We start from the raw sequence: 24,356 nt of genomic DNA on the forward strand, positions 1-24,356 counted from the left end.
CTTGTCTCCACTGCCTTTAGCAGTCTGACGTGTATTTGTCTGTCTGTCCACACTAGAATTCCTATATAAGAGCAGAGACTATTACAGCTAGATTCCTAAGTACTAACATGCAGGAAGTGCTCAAGAAATATTTGCCGGATGAATGACTCCATTTTCCTGCATTTCCACTGCTACCACCCCATTCCCAGCCACCTGAGTAGCCTCTTAATTGATTTCCTCACAACTGCACGCCACCCACCAGCCTTCCCCAGGGGTCTCTTCACACAAATCTGCCCGTGTTGTTCCCTGCTGAAAAGCTACTCAATGCCCTGAGAATCAAGTCCCAACTCCTGCAGCGAGGCCTGTGTGACCTGTCCCCACGCCCCTCCCCACTCTTTTGGCTGCAGCCCTGCTCGTCTTGGTGCTCGCATCATGGGGCTTTTCACATGCAGCTCCCCACACCCACCTGCCCTTGCAGCCCAAACGAGGCCCAGCAGAGAGCGGAGGTTAAGAGCCTCACTCCAGCGCTAGATTCTGTGGCTTTGAATCTCAGCTCTGCCACCTAGTAGCTTTGTCACTTTGGGTAGAAGATTAAAGCTCTTTGTTCCTCAGTTTCCTCATCTGTAAAATAAGAATACTACCACCTACCTCACAGGGTTGCTATGAGAATTATATAAACAAACTCGCATACAGGACTGGCCCACAGAAAGGGCTGAGGGTTTATTGTCAGTATTGTTCCTGGGGTCGCCTGCCCTGATGCCCAGACCGAGTGAAACGCCGCCATGAATCATGTCCACCCCCAGGCGGTGCTCCTCTTTGAACTCCTACCCAAGGCTTTCCACCCCCAGATCACAATCTCTGTGAAGGGCACCCCACCACCTACCGCAGTCCAGGCCTGCCGTAGATGCAAAACACGTCAATTCCTCGCTCCTTCCCTCAAACGGATACTTCTGGGTCAGGGACACATAAGGCCCTCCCTAGCCTCCTCCAATGAGTCTGGTGTCTGTCAGCAGCCCTTGGGTGGTGAGAAAAGCCACCAAAACAACCTACAGGCTGAATGACAGACTTGTGAGCTGTGAGCTAGGCTCAGTCTCTGGCCTTTTAATCCGTAAGTCACTCAGCGTGGTTCCACGCAGAAGAGCTTGTCCCTTAGGGAGCTCGATAGGAGTGACTCTCTCAGCGCTGAGCACCTACAGGGCAGCAGACCCCCTCACGGGGTGAGCTACTTCCGCAATGCTTGAAGAACAAGCGCCTCGTGGCGTTTGCAGGGCAGGAGGCTGAGCAAGCTCTACTGCCGGTGGACAGAAAGGTCTGCAGTCCAGTTTACCTTCCAGTATCAGGAAACCAGCTGGTGGCCCACGTATGGGTGGGGAAGGCCTCGACCTGCTTTTCCTGGTACTCTAGTCCCTATCAGGCCACCCAAAGGGAAAGAAGGTGCGGACACCCCGCAGCTAGAAAACACTAGTCTTTATCCAGAGCCCGACGGGGGGAAGGCGAGGGTGTCAGGTGCCCGTCTCCACCTCCACCACTTCCGCCCAGGTGCTGAAGCCCAGGTCCTTGTGGACGAGCACCAGGCTGGGGGTGGGGCCGGGCCCCTCCGGCACCACAAAGCACCTATCCTGGCTCTCAGAAATGGTGACCTCGAAGACGTCCTGGGCCGGGGACCCGTCCTCTTTGCTGCCTGTCTCCAGCAGTTCCGGCTCAGTCTGCAGCAGCACCACAGTGGGCTCAGAAGCAGGAGGCACGCAGGGTGGGCTAGAGGGCACCCCAGGCTGGTGACTGAGCTGGTGCCGCTTGAGGCTTTGAGGGAGGGTGTAGCCCATGCCACAGGTGGGGCAGCGGTAGGGCTTGTCGGCCAGGTGGGACTTGAGGTGGCGCCTCAGCTTGGTGGCCAGTGTGTAAGCACGGCCACACTGGGGGCACGGGAAGGGCCTTTCCCCTGAGTGCAGGCGCTCGTGAGCACGCAGTGTATGGGGGTCTCGGAGAGCCTTCCCACACACGGGGCACAAGTGTGCCTCCCCCGTGTGGGAGATGAGATGGCGCCTCAGCTCAGGCAGCTGGGGGAAGGCGTCGGCACAGTGCGGGCAGCGGTAAGGGCGCTCCCCTGTGTGCAGCCGCAGGTGCCCACGTAGGTTGCCCCGCTGGCGGAAAGCCCGGCCACAGTGTGGGCACAGGAAGGGCTTTTCCCCCGTGTGGAGCCGCATGTGGTTCCGCAGGGAGCCCTGGTTGGCCAGGGGCCGCCCACACACGGGGCACGGGCATGGGGCGGGGGCAGCTGGCACCTGGTGGGTCTTGCGATGCAGCCGCAGGGAGGGTCGGCGGGCGAAGGCCTTGCCACACTGATCACAAGCAAAGGGTCGCGCACCTGAGTGGACCACCTGGTGCTCTTTGAGGTCTCGCCGGGTGCCGTAGGCCTTGTCACACTGCGGGCAGGGGAAGGGCCGCACCCCGCGGTGGCCCAGCGTGTGGGCTTTGAAGCTCTCCTCTGAGCTGTAGCTCTTGCCACACTCAGTGCAAAGGAAGGGCTTGTGGCCCGTGTGCACAAATGAGTGCTTCTTCAGGTGGCACAGCTGCAGGAACGCCTTGCCACACTCCCCACACCGGTACCGTCGCCCCTGTCTCGGGGAGCTGCCCACTGGGCCAGGAGAGCTCCGCAAGTGTGCAGAGAAGCTGGAGTGCTGCTCTCCAGTCTGCTGTGGCCCGGGCTCTGAGGTCTTTGCTCGGGGTGGGCACTGATTACGGGGGCTACGTAACTTCTTGACCAGGTAAGCGTGCAGCTGGGTGCCCCCAGCAGAAGAGGAGGAAGTGGCCTCACTGCTCTCTAGGCCCCGCTGGGTAGTGGAGCTGCTCTGAGGTTCAGCTGGCATCTGTGTCTGGAGCAGGTCCTCCTCGTTGCTGCCATCCTGAGTCAATGGAGCAAGTGGTTGGCTCTCCTTGGAAAGTTGGTCCTGGGTGTGGGGCTTAAGTCCAGAGCTCACCATACTCTCTGCCTGGAGGTTGGGGGGTGACTGGTGACCAGGATCTGCAAGGCAAGAGTGGAGTGCTGGGGTTAGTAGAGATTGTAGCCGGTAGTAACAATGGTGTCACCCTGAAATGATAGAAATCTGCGTCGTCTACTCAGCCCCTGAACTTCAATGGGAGCAAGGACACCAATCTTTTCCCTGGAGCATGAGCCACATTGCCATTTATCTTCCTGTCCAGTCTCAGGTGCCTCCTGGGGAAGTATTGGGAACCACAGTGCCCCAGACATCTGCATAAGCACTAGAGTAAGGCCCCTTGTTCTCCCTCTGGACGTGCACTTAGGACGAGTTGAGACCATCACCTCCTCACCTTAACTCATCTGAAAATAAAGGAACCCCTATCCCCACCCCAGAGAGAAGAAACATAAGAAACTGGAAACCTTATACATAGCATGCTATCTTTATCAACATGACCTTACTATTCCAGGAAACTTATTCAGGAAGATAAAAGTTGCAAATATCTACATTGCTCACTCCAAGGAAAAGACTCACGACTCTTCAACAGAAAGCACCAAACGATAGTATATTCCCCAACTCTCTGAACCTTTTGCCTGAAAACTCGAGCCTTGCTCGACTCCACAAATCCTAAATTATTATGTTATGATCCTTAACCAATCCAAATCAAGCCCTGCCCCCACCCCCAAGTGAAAGATCCACTTTATACCAGATTTCAAAATTTCAATAAATACCCAGGCCGACTTTGCCCTTCCCCCTCAGAAAAGCTACTAAGGCTGTGTAGTGTTCGCCCTTACCTTCTTGAGCCGTAAGCTCTACTTTTTCTTATCAACAAGTTGTCTTGGTGATAATTTGGGAAGGCAGCATTTATCTGACACATACCTGAGCAAGGTGCGGCCGCATCCTCCTCAGGAGAGACCACTTCCTGTTGTACAGCAGATTCCCCTTCTGTCACCACAACCATGGCTGTCTCTTCTTCTAGCCGGGGCTGGGTGGGGCTGAGGCCCTCAGAGGGAGACCCCGGCCACAGTAGCAGCTCGAAGCCTGGCAGCACGACCCGGCACACCTGCAGGTGGAGCCTCTCGCTGATCCACACCGGGGCCACGTTTTCCTCACCCTGCAGCCTGCTCCGCTGCACCAAACTGCAAAGCAGAGCAGGAGCTAGCTCAGGAGACCCTCTCCAAGGGGTCCTCTCTGAAAGCCCCAGCCCCTAGTCAGTCAGCGTCCTAAAAGACCCCATGCCTTTGGAAAACTCACTGCAAAAGATGACTAAGTGGGGAATTACAGTTGGCTCCGGTTCTATCCCAATGCCACAACAGAAAGCCTCAAAGGAGCAACTTGACTACATACTCTCCTGTAACTTACCTGGTCCAGCCTGAACTCTGCTCACAAGCACACACGTCTCCCCATGGGCCTAGTGACACGTCCTGAAATAAACCAATAAAAGTCCTTCTCCCATGTGTTTGAGGGGGCCAGAGTGGGGGGAAAAACAAAAACAAAACAGATGCAACCTCTCCTGAGACAGATCTAAGACGAAGCCCCTGGAAGGTAAACAGTCTCTGGTTCTGCCTCTACAGGACTGTGTTGTCTGATTTTTCCTTCAGTAAAGACTAAAAAGTGTCCCTTCACCTCCCTCCCAAGGGTGTGGAGAATTACCGCCTTCAATGAACACCAAACAGATAAAGTGGTAAGAGAAACATCACCTCTTTTCTGTAGGACTTCTTATGCAATTAGCCCGCTTACCTGTGCTATGTCATCTATTACTCCAAATAATCTTGGACGATTAAAATAAAGGAAACAGCCGTTCCTTTATTTTACGTAAGTTAAATGAGACATGCCATTTAGTAACTAGCTAGGTACTAAGGCTGGGATACAATCCCATGGCTATTTAATTCCAAAATCTTTACTCCTGACTTTTGTCACCGATGACACTACATTAATCCAGCTTATAACAACTTTTTGCACCTCGATTCCTTAACTATTGCATGTGACGTGAAGAGACAGTTCTGGAGAGAAGAATCAAAACCATCTCCTATCTCCTGAAATACCCCACTTCTGACAAACTGCAGAGCGGTCCAGAGACTTTTGAACCGCTTCCAAGTCTTCCGTGACGGAGAGGAGATGCAGTGTCCCTCAGTACCTTCTCCTGCCGTGGTTTCACTCCCTCGCCCTTCTGCTCTGAGACAGGCTCCTCTTCCAGCGGCCCCCAGAGCAGTCCCGGCTGCAGAGGCTCCCCGACACACCAGACTCCCAAGCGCTGCTCCTCGGCCAGTGAAGGACCAAGGGCCAAACCCCGGGGGAGGCTCTTTAGAGCGTGGACGGCTCGGGTCGGCCAGGGTGGGAAGTCTTTGAGGCCCCGAGCACAGCCTTCTCCGGAAGGGCTCCATCCTGAGCCCGGGTCCAGGCGCGGCTCAGGGGCTGCAGGAAGATAGGAAGGCAGTGAGGGAGTGGCCCAAGAGGTCGTGGTCGGGGTTTGGGGGAGGTGCAGGAGGAAACTGCAGGTCCAGCCAGGCCTTAGGAGTCTGAGGTATCGATAAGGGTTCTCCGGGGGCCGCTGAGAGATTTGCGGGGGTTCGCGGGCTCTGGAGAAGCCCCCAGCGCCTGAGGGCACCAGCGGAGGCTCTGGGGCTCGGGAGGACAAGGGTCGTGGGGGAGAAAGTTGACCAGAGAATGTCAAGTGTTTCTAGGCCACAGTCGAGGGTCGGAGACATCGGAGGTCACTCACCGAACTGCAGTCTGTCCCCCTGCAAGAGCAGCTCCTCCGCCTCCTCCATCCCGGGTCAGACAGCCTCCCTCCGCCGGAAGTGAGCATCGCCTTCTCCGCTCCTCCCGGAAACAGTCATTGACTTCCAAATTTCCTCTCGGGAAAGAATCGTACGAGTCAGACGTCATTGGTGCGCAGGACCGGGAGTTTGGCAGTACTAGGGAAGCAAAACTCTATCAGAGAACCATACGAGTTTAGGACTCCGGAGGTCCACCAGGGATTCGGACAAATAGGAACTAATCGATCCAGCCGCCTCCTTTCGGGAGGGAAGAGTCGGACGGTTATGCTACCCTTCCCATAGGCGGGCACCTACAGGAAGTGGGCGGGGCTCCAGGAAAGGCCTTGTTTGGACCGGGCGGGGGTCGGAAGTGGGTTGGAGGTGTGACGGAAGTGGCTGGGGAGTGAGGCGAGCGGGAGGGGGCGGTTCCCATTCTACAGCGGAGCCGGATGTTTGCCGAGCTTTGACAGGCGTGGCAGAGGCTCGGAGCGGTGCCCGACCACGGTGAGCTGCAGGGCGCGGGGTCTCCCTGGGTGGTAGTGGGGGCAGGGAAGGGACCGGCCAGGTCATCTGAAAGGATGGGGTCCGGATGGGGAGGGTCTGGGCGGATCAGAGAAAGGGAGGAGGAGTGGAATGGGGCCTGGGAGCCTGGCCTTCCTGCTGCGGGCTTTCTGCCCCACTCCCGGGCCTGCGGTGAGAGGACTTCGCTTCCTTCTCTGCCTTCCTCCAGCCCTTCCCAAGGCAGAGACCAGGTCAGACCGCTGTCATCGAGCAAGTCCTTGGGAAGGGGACGTCTTCCCGGGTGCAATCTGGCGGAGCGCTAACAACAAGAAATTTGGGGAAAGTGTTTCACCCTGCCACCTATTAGGGCACGCTTTCATCTCTATTTCTTAATCTGTGAAATAGGATAATTGCACCAACCCGGATTTTGTAAGCTATATGCACACGTGACTGTGGTTGAAAGTCTTGTTGTTGTCTTGTGGCATTTGCGTTTTCGCAGTTCTGGAGCTCCAACCAAGGTAGGAGCATGATCCCAGCACCAGAGAATGCGATTTCAAGTTCTTTCAGTTATTCTCAGAGATCAGGCGAGAGGCTTTATTTTGCCTTTTTGTAGAACCTCGCTGAACCTTGAGAATAGCATAAATGGCAGTCAGAGAAGTATTGAAGGATTGAGCTGTACAAAGAGACCACCTTAGACAGACATGGATTAAAATTTTGACTCTGCTCTATGACCCTAAGCAATTTGCTTATTTTTCTGTTCCTCACTTTCCTCAAACTGTAAAATGGGCTTAGCAGTGCATGCCTCGTTGGTGCTGTTGTGAAGTTAAAAGATGATTTGTGTCCAATTCATGGTGCTATATAGCCCTCAACAAATGTTGGTTCCCTTTCCCACTTAGCAGATGAATTAATTCATTTAGTCATTCAACAAATGATTGAGCATCTGCCTGTGTCAGATGTAATTCTGAATAGGTCAGGGGTTCTTACACCGGAATTCTCAGAGGGCGGTCAACCCCTTCGAGTTCCATGCAAGATTTCATACAAGTACTGATTTTTCTTAGAGAAAAAGACCACAAATTTCGTCAGAATTTCAGAGGTCCAGACTTCTCAAAGGTTAAAACCTCTGTGTGAAAACTGCCTAGAGTGAGTCTCAAAGATCTTTGTAAAAGTAGATTTTTACCTACTGAGAAGGGAAAAATTAACCTCTCAGTGAGAGTGGAGGAGAACTTGTAGGTAAGTGGACGCTTAGGCAGCCAGGATACTCCACTTCCACCACTTTATGTTAGAATTTCCCTGCACTACCTTCCCTCAGCCTCCCCCAGAAAGGAAAAGCTAAGTTTTCAGGCTCACAGTGGGGAACAGCTGTGGGTTGGAGGGTGGTGAAATAGGACAGTCTGGCTGGACGTGGGAACAACTGTGATTAGTTATTCTGGAAAAAGAGGTTATGGAGGGAAGGAGGGGTCAGTTTTGGAGGAACTGACAAAATAGAGGAGTTACTGGAAAACAGGTGGAGTTCAAGTTCGGCTCCCTTTTAGAGGGTGACCCTGTCCTTCAGTCACACATACTTCACCTCCCAGCTGTTCTTTCTAACCCTGTTCACTTCAGCACAAGTATTTTAGAACACTGGAGAATTACATCTCTGGGAGGAGCCTTATATTTCTATAGATGAGGAACTTTAGGCCCAAGTAGGAAAAGTACTGCTCAGCATCTTTGCAGCTCATTGGTTTAGGACGCTAATTCCATTCTCCAGATACCTCATCCCATGCCTTTTTCGCTGCATCAAGCACCCACTGTGTGCAGAAAGACTTCTCTGGGATAGTGTGGGCAAGGCTGAAGGAGCACTTGGTGCTTGGGCAGTGACAGAAAAAAGGGCTAGAGAGAAGGCTCAGGCCTGGAGAGAGTTACTGTGAGCTGAATTCTGTCCCTGTTACCCAGCTGGGGGCCCGTTTGGGGGAAGCCCTCATAGCTTCCGGGTTGGATGGGGGGAGGAGCGTGTAGATGAATCAGGCAGGGATTCCTCTAGACTGAGTGTTGCCTGCCGTGGAGGGCTGACGAGGAATGGGGGAGCTGGGGTGAGGGGCACAGTAGCACTCAGCGAGAGAAATGCATTCCCAAATAGGAGAGGGTCCCCATTCTCTGTGTTCCTGGGAAGGGACTTATATTTTGGTGGTAAGCAGCGGTGGTGAATAAGGGTAGCAGATAAGGCCAGAAGAGAGAAGGAGAAAAATGGTTTTTTCTGGCTGTTTGGCTGCTCAGCTTTGGCTCAGGAGCTTGAAGGAGCTTTTGCCCCTGAATCAGTGGGTTGCCCTGGTAACAAGATGGTTGTTGCTAGGCACAGGGAGCCAGTTTACCATCCAGAGTCCTCTGCTGTGACGTGCAGGAGGTTGTCACATCACCTCAGAGTCCAGCGGTGTTCAGGGTCTGGATCTCGGCTGGCAGATTTCCCCCTCTTCTCCCTCCCCGTGCCTGGGTCTTCTCTGCATTCCTTATCTACCCTGCTGGTTCTCTGACCATATATGTCATTTTTTGGACTCCAGGAATGCAGCGAGCTTAGAGCAGCCTGTTCTCTGGGTTGGACCGAGTGGATTGAATTGAAACTCCCCTCCCTCACCCATGTGGTGAGCTTGTAATAGGAGAGGGATTTGCTTCCGGTTAGAGGGCAGAAGGTGCTGCCTCCCGGCTGCATGCAGCCATATCCTTGTGGCCCGACCCCAGACCTGGGCAAACCCAGTTTTGGCTCTTCTCCCTCCCTGCCTGCTGGAGCTGCTGTTTTGTTTTTCACCTCCTGTATCTCGGCACTCTGAGGATGTCATGAACTTCTCCCTTTCCCATCTGTGTGCCCTCCCACCCAGGGCGATCTGTTGACCTTTGCCTCCTTGAAGTTAGCGTCAGGAGCTCCCCACAGATTAGAGAGGACTTGGGAGCCCCAGGAGCCTGCACACTGTCTGCTATGACTGGCAGGCACATTCTATCCCTCTGCTCTTGTTTCCTCTCCTGGGGCAAATCCAGCAGGGCCCTTTGGGACCTTGCGATCTCTGACCCTTCCTCTTCGCCAGGCCAGGGTCAGGGATGGGGTAGCCAGGGCCACAGCTGACCTTTTCCAGACTTCCCCGTGCTCCTCAGATTCTTGCAACATCTCTACTCCATAACTACTGGGGCCTGGAAAGCTGCTGTGCTCTCGGACCCTGAGGAGAGTGGCGTGGACCAGCTGGGCGGTGGGCAGGGCAGGGCCTGGCACGGCTTTTCCCTGCCCAGCTGGTGGACCTGAAGGCAGGCGCTGAGCTGTGCCGTCCTCTGCCTCAGCTGCCTTTTCTGGCACTATGCCGAAAACTGGCTCCAGGAGAACCGGGAGCTACATGGAACCCTGGCAAGGATGAGAAGTGTTGAGGAACAGGGACAAGGGAGCCTGGGGGAAGAAAGAGTGGGTGTGGAAGGTTTGCTGTAGCAGCTAGGGGGGACACTGACCTGTTGCGCCCCCACCCCCAAGGTTTGTCTTCAGGTTCTGTGGGGAACAGGCTTGGCCATGGACCCACTTTCAGAGCTGCAGGACGACCTGACCTTGGATGACAGCAGCCAGGCTCTGAATCAGCTGAAGCTAGCCTCCATTGATGAGAAGAACTGGCCCTCGGATGAAATGCCCGAATTTCCCAAGTCAGGTGGGCATCACTGGGTCTCAAGCCCTGGGCCCCTTAGAGGGGAAGACCCCCATCCTGCTGCAGGGAGACTGCAAGAGGGCAGGATGGGGGCAAATTGACCAGACCCAGGGTGGGGCTGGGAGCATAGGCCTTACTGGGGGGAGGGCCACAGAGCATGTCTCGGGGAGAACACTGCCAGCCCCCAGATTATCCCCTGACTTTCCCATGTTTCTCAGATGACTCCAAAAGCAGCTCCCCGGAACCTGTCACACACCTGAAGTGGGATGACCCTTATTACGACATCGCCCGGCACCAGATTGTGGAGGTGGCAGGTGAGCACCTAGTCTGGTACCTTTTTCCTCACAATCTACACTCCGGGCCTAAGGAAGCCAGCCCCTTATGCCGTAGGGGAGGCACTAGGAGAGGGGCGGTGCCCACTGTGGTCTGCTCCCTGGGGCTCCTGAGCACATGTGTGTTCTGTAAATTCACAGACTCGATTGTGGTGGCCCCTCGGTCTGTTCACCTGCAACCACATCCTGACCTGTGACCCCATCGGTGGGTGGTGTATAGGAGGCATGGTGGCCTAGTGGCTTTGCAGTCAGAAAGCCCTGGGTTTAATTTCTGGCTCTGCTCTCTGAACTCATTTCCTCCTGACAGAGTTGCTGGAAGGATTACAGAAGTGAATGTATGTCAGGGCGCAGCCCAGAGCATGGCATAGTTGGCGCTGCCTTCCCTGTGCCCTCACGTCAGCTTTTCTAACACCTCAGCTACTGGGGAGCAGGGAGGTGCCAGTCCCTCCTGGGAACTTGCCTCCAAGGAAGCCTGCAAGTTAGGGGCTACGTGACCCCTGTACCCTCAAGTTCCTGGCGATGTGCGACCCCCTGAGAATGGGTGAGGAGCGCTCCTGGGGTCTTGGCCTCAGTGCACTCTCAGCATCCTGTTCACAGTGTGGAACTCAGAAGACTCCGGGTGCAGGGGGGGCACAGCTGTTGCTGACCTGGTCTCTGCCCCTAGTGTCCTGTTGGTAGAAGAGGAAAGGAATTGCAAGATCCTTGTCGTTTCCCTGATGGTTTTCTGTCCTTGCTAATGAGGCCCGGCAGCTGTAAGCGAGGGTGCCAGCATGGCCCGGCTCAGGCATTGCAGTGGGCAAGGAGAGCCAGGGAGCACATGGCCCCTGCAGGCCAGCGTGGTGCTGGCTGCGGGGTCCTGGGGCGTCTGGCCAGAGCCAAGTAGCAGGGAGCTCCATCTCCCCACTGCTGGGCTCAGAGTGCTATCCCTACCGTCAGGGGTGTTTCCATGACATTTGTGTGCCTGGGGCCTGCCCTGGCCTGGCCTGGGTTGGGGCCTCTCTCACCCCTACAAAAGCAAGGCTGAGAGTTCTTTCCTGATCTGGTACAGAAGTTCTGAGGGTTCAGAACTTTCTCTCCTCACTACCAGAGATGGACCTGGTTGGGCCGGGGTGGCTCTCTGACACCCGCCTGGCCTGTGGGCCGAATCATAAGGCAGAACAGGGCAGGCTGCCCCTACTTCCCACAGGTGACCCCTTTCCCCCTGTAAGCAGAGCTGCAACATGTTTCTGTTTCTCCAGGGTGTGATGAGCCTGAGGGGGCCCAGCCAGGTAGGTGTGTTCCTGGCTCTCTCTGCTTAGCCTCTCCGGGCTGTGGCCTCTGGGCTATGGAGCAGGTGGAGACCAGGTGGGGCCAGCTTAATTGCAGCCCTACTCTAGGGAGCCGGGGAGTAGGTGGTGCCTGGGAGCAAGAAATAGCAAAGAATTATGGGAGTTGGACAGGCTGGGGGCTGTCGGGGATACATCCACAGCCAAAGGGAAAGGAGCTTCAGGGAGGAAGGGGCTTCTTCGTTCATGGGGGTGAGGAGAGGGTTGGCTGGCTCTGAGCAGTGGCCTGGCCTGCATGCTGGTCCTCAAGCCTGAGCTGAGTGCTGCAGGCTCCTCGTCCCTCTGGTAGGGCTGTCCCCCACGTATGTGCCTCTCTGACTGCTGGCAGGAGTTTGGATTGGCACCGCCAGAGTGAGACTTGTTTGATGAGACCATAGTGATGTCCTGGGGGCTAGTTTCCCAGCATTAGAAACCAGACAGAGCCCATGTTGGAGTGAGGACGGGGTTATGTCCCCAGCTCCTTTGCAGCCTCTCTTCCTCTTGCTAATGCAGTGGCTGTCATGCTCCACTGTCACATTTGACTCGGTCCACGTGGGTTCTTCCCAGTGGTGTGCTGGTAAACGCGATCCTCTTGAAAGGAAAAGGAAAAAAAAAGCTATTATTTGCTTTTTCTTTTGCAATTTCTACCATGGCAGATTTCAGTGATGTCAACTGGTTTGCAATATTCCTGACAATTGAACAAACGTGTGAGCCGGCTCCAGCACGTTGCTCAGCCCCCACCTCCAAGCTCCTAGGCCTGCTCGGCGGGTTGGGGGCGGGCGCTGTGGGCGGGGCGGAGGGCTGGCCTGGCAGTTCCCAGAATGCCTGCTGGAGGAGCTGCGCTGTTGCTGATTAACACCCAGGCCACCCTGGGAGAGTTCCTGATCGGTATCTGGGGAATGCACAGGCTTCACGCGCAGGCAGCTGGTCTTTTCCTGGTGCTTTTCACCAACACTGTGCCTCCTCATTGAGCCCTCTCTCCCAGCGCTCTGGGGACACCAGTGCTGCCAGCTCCTTCTGTGCCTTCAATCTCCAGGGCAGAAGTCTGTTCTCTGAGATCGGGAGGGGAGTTCTGGGCCTTTTTATATGTGTCCTTGTGCAGCAGTCGCCCTGCCTGCTGGCAAATGCCTGAGTCACCCAAGAACTTGGGCCCTGGGACTCCACTCCAGGGAGGGGAGGGCGGGGCCTAGACCCTCAAGTTGCCCATTGCCCATCTCATTCCTCCCCGAGGGTCTTGCCATCCACTCCCTCACAACTCCCCCTTTCGCCCCTCATCCCCATCTTGACTTCATTGAACATATATTTGTAGAATACATAGTCTGGAATGAGCCCATAATCAGCATTGAGGATTCAGTGAGGAAAAGTACATTCTTTCCTTCAAGGAAGTGGTTCTTAAAACTGCCCAAGTCCTCTGACCAGAATGTGAAAGGTAAGGACCTCTTGCCCTAGAAAACACTTGTGTGTGCTTGTAATATTTTTCATATAATATCATGGGGTTGGTGGATGCCCATTGGTGGAGCCCTGGTTGAGAACCCAAAGTTCCCCGTTTTTAAGGTTCTGGGGCCAGCTGTGAGAGTACAGGCTCTGGCCCTTCTGCCCCCACCCCTCCGCCCCATTACTTGCTTAACCAGTTACTAGCTCTTTAAATTCCAAAGCTGTGTGAGTTCAGACTTTCTGCCCTGCTTAAGTCCTCAAATCTGCCAGCCAATGAGGGCTGCCTTACTGTTGGGGGGCAGGCATGGAAGGAATCTTTTGGAATCCCCCATGCTCCTGGCATTTGCCCCCACATCCCTATACACTGGGCATTTCCTCTGCTTAGAGGGGGGCAGGCTGATGGTGTCTCCCCCTCATAGGCTCGTGGTAGGAGGCCCAGGGGTTCTGAACCTCCAGATTGTACATGAGGCTGGCCTGGCCAGTGTAACCCGTTGCCCCGGCCTGCTGCCAGTCTATTCTCCTCCCCGTGTCAGAGCCCCCTCCCCACCCAGCCGGCCTGGAACGAACCCAGCACACCAGGATCTAGGCTATGAAAGAGCAGGTGGCACCCTGTTCTTCAAAATAGACCTGCTGCTGGATGAAGGTGCGCCTTCTCCCCCTCAGACAGGCTTACAGAAGGTTCTCTGCTGGTAAGTCTGGGGGAATCCACCCCAGGCTTTGGGAAATGCACCGCCTGCAGCAGTCTTATGACCTGGATGTCGTGAACAAACTCAGACACATACCCGTGCACACTGTGCAATGCTGGCTGGTGACTGTATGCGCACTGCTGGCATTTACTGACTGCCTGGCACGTGCTGGGCTCTGGGCCAGTGTGAGAGATTCCAAGATGACGAGACAAGTCCCTGTCTTCGAGCTGCTCACAAGCGATTAGACGAGACAGGCACAAAAACAATTGTACAGCAGAGTCAGTGTCGTGACAGAGGTGGATGGATGATGGCTCGTGCTTGGATCCATGAAAAGGGGAAGCTAACTTGTCTGGGAGAAAGAGGAGAGGACGCAGGCTTCTGGAAGGAGATATGCCTGGGATGAGTCTTAAGGATTCAAAGGATTTAACTGGAGGAGGGGAGAAAATAGAAAGGTCTGTCTGGCATGAGAAACAGCAGAGACTGAAAGCTGCCTGATGGAGACAGGACTGCAGGCATCTCTGTGGGAGTGTGCGCCGTGTGAGCCTGCGGGGAGAATCCTGTGGGACAGTCCAAGGAGTGCGGCCAGCAGGCACTGGGGCCTCCTTCCACATTCCAGAAGCCTCCCTCAGCCTCTCCGTTGAGACTGGCCCCGGCCCTAGAGCAAAGAGGCAGAGCCTTGGGAAAGCAACCACTTTGGAAAAGCTTGAACTCCTGGGTGGAGTCACTGACCACGGGTCATCAAGGTCATGGCTTATTAAATATAGAGAAGACACTCCGCGCGGCATCGGGGATCCTTAGTCCTCAGAGGTAGATGGAGGGCAGACTCACTGCCTTTCGTGGGTTGTGTAAGTGGTCTTTTTATGTGCCTCTGAAGTAATCGGGATGAGGCAAGTGTGGTTTGATATTTCTGGAGAGGCGTGAGAGTAGAGATAAAGGGAAGGCCCTGGGGACATGGGGAAGTGGGGACCAGGTCTTTTCCTCATTCAGCTTTACTTGTGGTCTGGGATTTATGCTAACCCCAGAAGAATATCTCACTGTGGGGAGAAAATAGCATATATCTCAGGAGCGCCCCAGCTTCATGGCTTCGTGACAAAGTCTGATGGTCAGGCCATCAAATTGTGACTCGTTTTAGACAAACATCCCTGAGAGATTACATCCAAATGAGCATATTCCCGCAGCTTACAAAATTCTCTCAATTTCATGTTCTTTGTAATATCCTTAATGAAGAAGGATACTACTTTTAGAAATATCCAGAAGTTAGAGCCAAGTGTGGTCAATAATTCTAATAAAATCAGAAAGTGTTGTCAGTGGTCAAAAATGAGACATGACTATTATGTACTCAGGCTGATTTCCTCAGTGGCCTCGGACCTGCTGAAAAGGTAGCTATGAGAGGTTTTCCAAATACACGCTGCTCAGAGCGGGTGCTTCTGGAATAAGTCTGGATTTTTAAGGTGACTGTTATGCAAGACAACAGTTGCTTTGGAGGGTGTGGCTTTTTATTTTAACTGAGGTGAGACTTACATACCATAAAATTAACCATTCGTAAGTGTACAATTTGGTGGTATTTAGTAGTCACAATGTTGTGTATCTCTGCAGTTCCAGAATTTCATCCAGACCGGTACAAAGCCGGCACTCAGAAGCAGTTAGTCTCTGGTCTTGCCCCCTTCCAGGCCCTGGAAACCACTAATTTGCTTTCTGTCGCTGTGGATTCACCTCTTCTAGATAGCTCATGTGAATGGAATGATACAATATGTAGCTCTTTGTAACTGGTTTCTTTCACTTAGCATAACGGTTTTAAGGTTTATTCACACAATGTAGCATATGTCACTTCTTCATTCCTTTTACAGCTGAGCAATGATACCCCATTGCATGGATATACCACCTTTTCTTTACCCATTCATACGTTGATGGACATTTGGGTTGTTCCCACCTGGAGTGATTTCTGTTTTTTAAAGCCATGTCATTTCTTTATACCCCAGCTCAGTAGCCCTGAGAGCAGCCTGTCTCTCTTTTCTCAGCGCCACAGCCTTCAGTGTAGGCAGCTGCTCAGAGGCATATCTGCACGGGCCGCTGTGGCCCCTGCACTAAATGGCACAGGCCTCCAGGCCTGGCACCCTTCAGTTCCTCAGCCTGCTTCTCCTGGTTTATCTATAACCCACCATGCTCCATCTTTCTCCACACCTAGGAGATGACAAGTACGGGAGGAAGATCATTCTGTTTAGCGCCTGCCGAATGCCCCCGAGCCACCAGCTGGACCACAGCAAGCTCCTTGGGTAAGTACCCGCGGGGCAGGTGGTGGGACCTGTGCCCAGACCCCCAGTTTGGCCTGATGCCATTTTTTCTTACTGTCCCTCCGTGCGCCAGGCCACCTCCCTCAGTGCCTCCCCTCTTCTCCTAAGGGAGCCATTTTACATTTGGGGCAGTCAGTCCTGGGCTAGGAGTCAGACGTCGGTTTAGTCCTGGCAACCACATGACTTTGGCAAGTGTCTTCATCTCTTTAAACCTCTTTTTCTTCACTTTTCCTAGAAGATAATCATACAGCCCTCCTTCCTTGTAGGAGTGAGATACTGCATGTGAAATGCTTTGAAAAGTAAAACACTGTCCAAATGTGGGGGCTGCTTATTATAATGATATGGTGTCTGATGTGGTTGCAGTCATTCATCATTTATATGAATCATTAGCGTTATTTTGTGCCAAATTTGGTGCGAATGACTTCTGTATTTACCTAGATTCTGTTAGCGGAATACATATGACAGCCCTGGTCAGTGTAGAAATCTGATGCAAATCCGGGGGCTGATTGCAAGTGGGAGTTTGACAAACCCTGCACCCCCAGAGCAGCCTTGGGCCCACAGCATGTGGGGGCCCCCACAGAGGCAGAGCCGTGACTGACTGCTCTCTGATGCCCTCCAGCGTGTGGAGTTAGCAGCCTGCACTTCTTTCCTGACCAGGGAAAGCACTCCCTGAAACTGAAAATGTCTGCACTGCCCAGACCAGCTCTTTGGGATCCGGAATGGTTCTGCGTGTAGGGCCTGGTGAGGGATGGTGAGGGAGCTGGCAGAGGCCTGCATACAGCAGCTGAAGGGGAAGGGCGTGAGGGCGGAGTCTGTAGCCCTAGGGAGCCAGGGCCACACCTGAGGCTCTCCAGCCCTGTGACTTCTTCCTCTCTGGCCTCTTGACCCCTCCTCCCACTGCTCCTCAGAGGAGCAGCCCTGTTCGGTCCACCAGCCAGGAGCAGGCCCGGAGCTCAGCCTGATGGTGGCTGAGTCACAACCCTCCTCGCTGGTTTTAATCACATCTGACAAAGCAGGTGACAGACTCCTGGCCAGATAATAGTCGGAGTAGGAGGAAGTCAGAGGATGGGGATGGAAAGTACCCAGTTTTCGGAAGAGAGCCTGATGAGTGAGGTGACATCCACTCTGGGGCTTCCTCTGACTTCAGGAAGCCCTCGGCCATCCTTCCTGTCGTCCATCCCTTCCCAGATGGATCTCCCCGAGCCCGCCTGGCCTGGTCGCAGCCCCTCCTAGGAGCCGGGAGGCACTATCGTGATAAGTCAGGCCTGTCCTCGTGTTTTCGGTCAGATCACCTCCAGCGTGGCTTTCCGAGCTGTCCAGCTAGATCTGGGGGTTGAAACAGAAAGTGCCTGAAGCTTGGATTCAGAAGACGGATTAAACTTCAGCTCTGCCTCTTAACTAGCTGTGTGCTTGCGGCAGGTCTCTTTCGAGCCCTATAAAAAAAAGCACTGCTCACCCCATGTGGTTGTTGTGGGCAGTAGGTGAGGTAACATACTTGAAATGCCATTGTATACATTTGTGTTACAAATTTTAAGGATTTTTTGTAAATATAGGTAGCTGTAAAGAAAAAATATAGACAACTATAAAAAAAAACCTCCCATAAACCCATCACCCAGAGAGAAAACCACTGTTCATATTTTAATGTATTCGCTTCCTAGTTTTTCTCTAATACATACAGAGCTGTCTGGTCAGCTTTGTAGCTTACATAATGTTTTTATCTTTTGAGCATTAAATATTCTTTAAAGATAGCCTTCAAAAACTTTTATTGACATAAATGTATATAAAAAAGTGAATAAATTATGCATACTACGTGGTGAATTTTCAGGAACACCCACCCATGTCAGCCACACCCACAAACCTCCCTTTGCTCTTGCAGTCACTACCCCAGGGGTAACCACTTTCTGACATCGCACTCCACAGATCGGTTCTGTTTGCAGAAGCATTCTGAGGTGTTCTATTTATAGATGTCCTGTGATTTACTTAACCAGTTCCCTGTTGTTGGACAGTTAGCTGGCTGCTCTTTTTTTCCCCCATTATAAAACAGGCTGCAGTGAACAGCCTTGTGCAAAAATGTTTCTGTTCATCTCTGATTATTTCCTTAGGATAAATCCAAGGATATATTTCCAGGGTCAAAGAGTAGGAACATTTTATACCTTCTGATAGACATCACTTTATTGCCTTCCTAAAGGTCATAGTATCCATCAAAGGATGAATATGTTTTCACTACAATTACTGATTGCTACTTTATAGTTGTAAAGACGCCACCTTTTTATGTGACAGATATTTGCAAACTGCAAAGCGCTCCACGTGTAGAAGGGGTAAATTACTGTGTAGTAATGGTGACCAGAATCACAATACTAACCCAGCTCTGGACATCCACGTGGCCATCTGTGCTGCCCATCCCAGCTCTCATGGACCTTCGTTACCTTCTCTAGGTCAGGTCAGGTGGCATGGGGTACTTAGTCAAATCCTTGGGCACTCCCCAAGCCCCTTCCTTCCTTTCCTGCCTCGCTTGGAATCCCTTAGCCTCCCAGCCTCTAGTGGTGAGCCTGCTAGAGGGATCACCTTTCTGGAGCTGGTCTCCCGGAAAGAGTGCATTCCACTGGATTCCTCTCCTTTTCTGGAATTCTTGTTCATTCCCTTCATACCTCTCCACCTCAGGTGGGCTCAATACTACGTGTGTGTTTCTTTTGGAGTGGTAGGTATCGCGTTGTGAGCACAGGGAACCTGAGATGTGGGTCCAGGGTCCACGAAAATCCCAGTGACGGGGCCTGTTGGGGAGACCCTCTGGCCCCCGTCATCCCCTCTCAGGGGCAGTGTTTCGTAGTCTGTGCTGAGAGTTTGACGTAGAAGGCAGAGCTGTGCTATGGTCAAGAAAGTGGCTTTGGAGTTAGGCAGTTCACCTCCAGGCTCTTCCACAAACTGTGTGACCTTGAATAAGCACTTGACCTCTCTGAGCCCCATTGCCCTCGCTTGTAAGAAGGGGATAATATCAGCCTCAGTTGTTAGGAGGAAGGCATGAGATAATGTGTGCCAAGTGCTTGGCAGACACTGAAAGCTTAACATTGACCAGTGGTGACTCATCATTGTCACGGACTCGGCAATCCTGTGAGGGAAGTGTTATCCTCATTTTCCTGCCCAGGGCTCCAGGTATGGGCCTGGTCTCCTGACTTCGAGTCAGTGCTCAGAACTAGAGCTGTTATTATTATTACTCCTCCGCCCAGCCCAGCACCCCCACCCCTGACAACATGGCGACATTACGCAGCCAGGATAGACCGTGCAGGGCAGGGCTCCATGGGGAGGGGGTGTGAGATAAGCAGGAGACTGCTGGGGCCCCCTGGCATACAGGGCAGGCCTGAGCAGCTCCGTTCTTCTGAAGGTACCTGAAGCACACGCTGGACCAGTACGTGGAGAGCGACTACACTCTGCTCTACCTGCACCACGGCCTGACCAGCGACAACAAGCCGTCCCTCAGCTGGCTCCGGGACGCCTACCGGGAGTTTGACCGCAAGTGGGTTGGGGCCTGGGGGCAGGTAGCCGGGCTGCATTTTGCTCAGACAGGAGCTTATTCCATGTGGGGGGGAGACAGGTGCCCCCACCTGGATAAGCACAAGCAATCTGCAGTTGAGACAACCTGGTCTTAAGTTCCAGTTTCTCTGCCTACTTGCTCTGTGACCTGCCATGTTACTTAACGTTTCTGAGCCTCCGTTTCCTAATCTGTGAGATGGGGCAGCAATGGCACTCACCTCGCAGGCGAGTGAGGAAGTGCAGGTGAAGAAGCCCGCTGGCCCTGGGCCTCCCCTGAGTTCCTGCTCGCCCACAGGTACAAGAAGAACATCAAGGCCCTGTACATCGTGCACCCCACCATGTTCATCAAGACCCTGCTCATCCTCTTCAAGCCCATCATTAGGTACGCAGGCCGAGGGGGCCGGTGGTCTCCCCAGGCTTCCCCTTGAACTGATGCAGACACTGAGGCGGCCGAGCACAGACCGTCGGGGCCAGGCCTCCTCGGCTCCGGTGCGCTGCTGAGGGGACCGTGGCGGCCTGCTGAGCAGGTGCGCCCACGACCCACGCCCTTCCTCTGTCGGCAGCTTCAAGTTTGGCCAGAAGATCTTCTATGTGAATTACCTCAGCGAGCTGAGCGAGCACGTGAAGCTGGAGCAACTGGGGATCCCTCGCCAGGTGCTCAGGTGAGGCCAGGCCAGCGGCTGCGGGTGCCCATGGGGTGGCACCAGTGTGCATTGTATCACGTTTGTGGGTGGGGAGGGGGGAATGTGCCAGCTCAGGGGAAGCCCAGGATAAACGGAGGAAGCAAATGGAATGATTAAGAGACAGCAGTGGGGTCAGAGAGAGTTCAGATTCCATTTCTGTCACTTAAAAGCTATGTGACTGAATCTCTTTAAAGTCTTCACTTTCCCATGTGTAAAACAGGATTTACACATGGGCATGAAGTAGCCTATGTAAAACAGCATAGTACGTGCAGGCCTGGCAAACAAGCATTGGCAGTATAGAGCCAGGCAGAGGGCCGGCCTCACCCTCCCATCTGTTCCCTCAGGTATGATGACTTCCTAAAATCCACACAGAAGAGCCCTGCAACAGCCCCCAAGCCCATGCCACCGCGGCCCCCTCTGCCCAACCAGCAGTTTGGGGTCTCCCTGCAGCAGTGAGTATGCGAACTGTGGGCTGGCCTGGGGACCGGAAGGGCTGCAGACCCAGCTCACTTCTCCTCGTTCCCACAGCCTCCAGGAGAAGAACCCAGAGCAGGAGCCCATTCCACTAGTGCTCCGGGAGACCGTTGCCTACCTGCAGGCCCAAGGTGAGTGCCAGGGCCCCCATGCCACAGTACCATCCTCCTTCAGCGGGACCCTGGCCCCCTCCAGAAGTGGGCGGGCAGGGCTGAAAGGTCCCACCTGTGCCAGCTCCTGCACTGACCCTGACTGGAGCTCCAGGACGGAGAGTGGGTGGGGGAGTCTACACATTTCCCCCGATCTGAGACTCATCAGGCCCCACCGTTTCCTAGCTCTCACCATTGAGGGGCTTTTCCGGAGGTCGGCCAACACCCAAATTGTACGGGAAGTGCAGCAGAAGTACAACATGGGTGAGTGGTTGGTGCTGTGTGCAGGCCCACGGGGCCAGCACAGATCAGATCGCACGTGTGTGGGGGATCGTATGTGTGACTTCTCTGCCTTTTGCTGCCCTGTAAACGGGTCTCAGATTCTATCCCGGTCAGAGGTTTCTGTGGCATTTGGTGTTATTACCTGGGTCTCACTCCTGCCTGTTTGTCCCAGGCCTGCTCCGTCGACGGTCAGGCTCCTGCGTCCTGGGTTCAGGTTCATTCGGGGACAAGGAGTAACTGTAGTGTGTGCTCTGGGGGTCCCATTCCACCCAGGTGGCCTGAACCTGCCTCCCCTTGTCACATCCCCTTGTCACCTGGTGAGGAGGAGGCTTGTGTCTGAGGGGAAGGCAGGCAGTGGGGCCTCCAGGCTGGGCCCAGCTCCTCTCTGTCCCCCCCCCCCCGCTCCCCCCCAGGGCTACCTGTGGACTTCAACCAGTACGACGTGCACCTGCCAGCGGTCATCCTCAAGACCTTCCTCCGGGAGCTCCCCGAGCCCCTGCTCACCTTTGACCTCTACCCCCACGTGGTGGGCTTCCTCAGTGAGTGCCCTCTTCCCTCCCCAGCTCCACGCTGCTTCTGCTGGATCTGGGCTGGACTCGGAGCAGGCGGCTTTGGCCTCTCCAAGGAAAGTCTGCTTGGGGTCTCCCCTCTAGCCTCGTGTTAGGGCTTCCTGAACCAGCCCAGTCCTGGGCCCCTGTAACCTGGGCCCCCATTTCTCATAGACATCGATGAGAGCCAGAGAGTGGAGGTGACGCTGCAGGCCCTCCAGACGATGCCTGAGGAGAACTACCAGGTGCTTCGTTTCCTCACTGCCTTCCTGGTGCAGGTGAGACCTTGGCTCAGCCTCTGCTGCTCACCTGGAGGAGGGAGGAGCTACGGCCCTGCTGCTCCTGGGCAGCCGGTGGCCGGGCATGGCCGCCTGCTGCAGCCCTCCCATTCCCCTCCGCAGGTGTCTGCCCACTGTGACCAGAACAAGATGACCAACACTAACCTGGCTGTCGTCTTCGGCCCTAACCTGCTCTGGGCCAAAGATGCTGCCATCACTCTCAAGGCCATTAATCCCATCAACACCTTCACTAAGTTCCTCCTGGATCATCAAGGGGAGTTGTTCCCAAGTCCCAACTCCTAGGGGCTCTGAGCCCAGCCCCTGCCCCACCAGCCCCCTTCTCTGATAGCCCCAGTTTGGACTCTTCCTCCTGGCATCAGCCTTACAGGAACCCCGGGCTCCTGCCGCGGAAGGGGTCGTGAGGCGCTGGCACACAGAAGCAGGAGCCAGCCGACGGGGCAGCTCCTCCTCCCCTTCCGTCAGCCTGCCTCACCGGCTTGGAAGCCTCGCTGTCACCCTGAGACATTGTTCTTCGCCTTATACTTCTCACTGCCCCCTTGGATCCCTGGTTCTGCGGGGCTGTGCAGAGCTGGCCTTGGCTCTTCCAGTGGGAGGACTGGCGCCAGCAATCCCCTTCCTGCTTTCTCCTGCCTCTTTCCCTGGCAACTGCAGGTGCCAAATCCCTGCCGAATGGGCTGGTAGCTGGGGCTGGTCCGCCCCCTCCTGGTTGCTGGGGAATGAGAGGCTGAGCTACCTTAGGCCTGCCCTGCTGAGGCTCCTCCCGTCTGGGTGCATACGCCCTGCCCCTGCTCCTGCCTTCCCCTCCATCCGCTCAGCTGTGGGTAATTCCACACGTCCTGGTCAGCCTTTCCCAAGTGGTACTGCCCCAGAATGTGCTAACCTGGTTCTTCCAGGACTGGCAACTTGGATGACGTGGATGAGTCCCAGCATCCATTCGAAATAAACACCCACTCCCACCCGAGAGGCCCCTAGCGTCTGGTCAGACCTGTGACAAGCCGTCAGCCTCCATCCTAGGCCTAAGGTTCTTGGGGACATGTCTGTGGAGTCACACTGGTCCCTGCTCTGGCCAGAAGTGACCCAGTGCCCCCGGATCTGGTGGCTCCTTCCCCCGGCTGGGGACTCCTTTGCTGGTTAGATTGGCTCCACTGTGGGGTTTCCAGCAACCTCCCTGAGGGCGCCCAAGGGACCCAGGGCCGTTGTCTTTCAGAAAATAGCCCCCAGTGATGATGGCTAGCCCTCATTCCAGCGGTGTCCTTTAGAATTACACCCCTTCCTGGTGAACCCCGGGGACCCCACCTTCCTGCAGCCTTGTTCCCTGCACAGTGGCTGTACCCCCACCGCTTTGGCCAGTGCCTGTACTGCGGGGGTCCTCACTGAGCAGCTCCATCTGGGAGCTGGGCCCTCCCCCCAGGGCACTGGCATGTCAGGACTCGGCCTGGTGTGGCTGCTGCTTCTGTCGGTCCGTCTGTAGCTTGGGCCCAGGCCTCTGCTTTCTGTCCTTTGTGTATCAGGTGTTGTTCACAGCCCCCTTTACTGGGGAGCCTGTGGATCTGTTTGGTCTTTCCCCTGCCCCCTGCCCCACTGGTCTGGGGAAGGGCTTGTGCTGTGAATCAAGGGTTCACATTCACACTTAATGACTTCCTTGGCACCAATCATGTATTTCACCTTTGCACTTTTTATATTTCAATAAAAATGGAGATGGAAACTGCCCATTTGGCTGTTAAGGAAGTGGGCGTGGAGGTTCAGAACTGGGTGGGAAGTGTGTGGTTTCGGAAAGGCAGATGGGGCCTCAGGAAGCCCCTCCCTGGGCCGTCTGACCCCCTTCCTCATCTTGTTCACTTGTGAGTGGGTCTGAGGCCGGCTTTCTGACCATCTTCCAGGCTTAGATGTGCAGTCACTTTTCCACTTTGGGCACCTGCAGCATTCCACCTGGCTGCCATATGCTGCGTCATGACCAGGGAGGGCCTCTCTGTCCCCAAAATGGGGTTTTAGAGTCAGACAGGGTTTGAATCCTAGTTCCATCACTCGTCCCCAGCTCTTAACTGGTAATAGTTGTATGATTAATTGGCCCCTCCTCTGAGGATCAGAAATAATGTACAGTACATGACTCCAAGTGCCCAGTGGTAACTAGAATGACCATCATTTCACAGATGCACGAAGTGACAGTCCCCGCCTGTGTAGCAGCTGGGATTGAAACCCTCACCTCCTCTCCTGACCATTCCACTCCTCCCCCCACTTCCCCTCAGCCTGAGCCTCGGCTATTTCCACCTGCCACGTAGTTACACGGAGGCTACGAAAAAGATGGTTTTCCTTTCCTTTTTTGAGCAGGTTTTACTTTAAAGGTTAGGATGATAAAATGTGTTATGTGTAGTTTCCACTTAGGAAGTGGTTTGTCGCTGGGAGGGCCAGCCAGAACTTTACTTGGCACATGGTCAAGGGCAAGTTCCCGCAGTCTGCTGCTTTCCTGCCACCTGCAATC

General features: G+C 54.4%; 2 protein-coding genes across 3 annotated transcripts; one reads left to right on the plus strand and one right to left on the minus strand.

Moving 5' to 3' along the window:
• Positions 1 to 668: 668 nt before the first annotated feature.
• Positions 669 to 5,850, minus strand: ZNF408 (zinc finger protein 408). The gene is made up of 5 exons (XM_081064356.1): positions 5,680 to 5,850; positions 5,095 to 5,372; positions 4,320 to 4,381; positions 3,837 to 4,096; positions 669 to 3,001 (listed from the first exon to the last, which is right to left on the minus strand). Exons 1-5 carry the CDS (start codon positions 5,726 to 5,728, stop codon positions 1,482 to 1,484), a joined length of 2,169 nt encoding a protein of 722 aa, XP_080920482.1. The 5' UTR covers positions 5,729 to 5,850; the 3' UTR covers positions 669 to 1,481.
• ARHGAP1 (Rho GTPase activating protein 1) lies at positions 5,838 to 23,599 on the plus strand. 2 transcript variants are annotated; one of them, XM_081064357.1, is made up of 13 exons: positions 5,838 to 6,220; positions 9,702 to 9,870; positions 10,086 to 10,181; positions 15,809 to 15,896; positions 19,294 to 19,425; positions 19,738 to 19,824; positions 20,006 to 20,104; positions 20,470 to 20,577; positions 20,654 to 20,730; positions 20,935 to 21,012; positions 21,444 to 21,569; positions 21,753 to 21,856; positions 21,980 to 23,599. In XM_081064357.1, the coding sequence occupies exons 2-13, from the start codon at positions 9,738 to 9,740 to the stop codon at positions 22,157 to 22,159; spliced, it is 1,308 nt and encodes a 435-aa protein (XP_080920483.1). In that variant the 5' UTR covers positions 5,838 to 6,220; positions 9,702 to 9,737; the 3' UTR covers positions 22,160 to 23,599. The 2 variants fall into 2 exon arrangements, with proteins under 2 accessions (XP_080920483.1, XP_080920484.1); XM_081064358.1 differs by lacking the exon at positions 21,444 to 21,569 and having other exon boundaries at positions 6,089 to 6,220; positions 21,980 to 23,587.
• Positions 23,600 to 24,356: the final 757 nt, after the last annotated feature.

The sequence above is a fragment of the Rhinolophus hipposideros genome, assembly GCF_964194185.1.
Source record: "Rhinolophus hipposideros genome assembly, chromosome: 10".
NCBI classification, from domain to species: Eukaryota; Metazoa; Chordata; class Mammalia; order Chiroptera; family Rhinolophidae; genus Rhinolophus; species Rhinolophus hipposideros.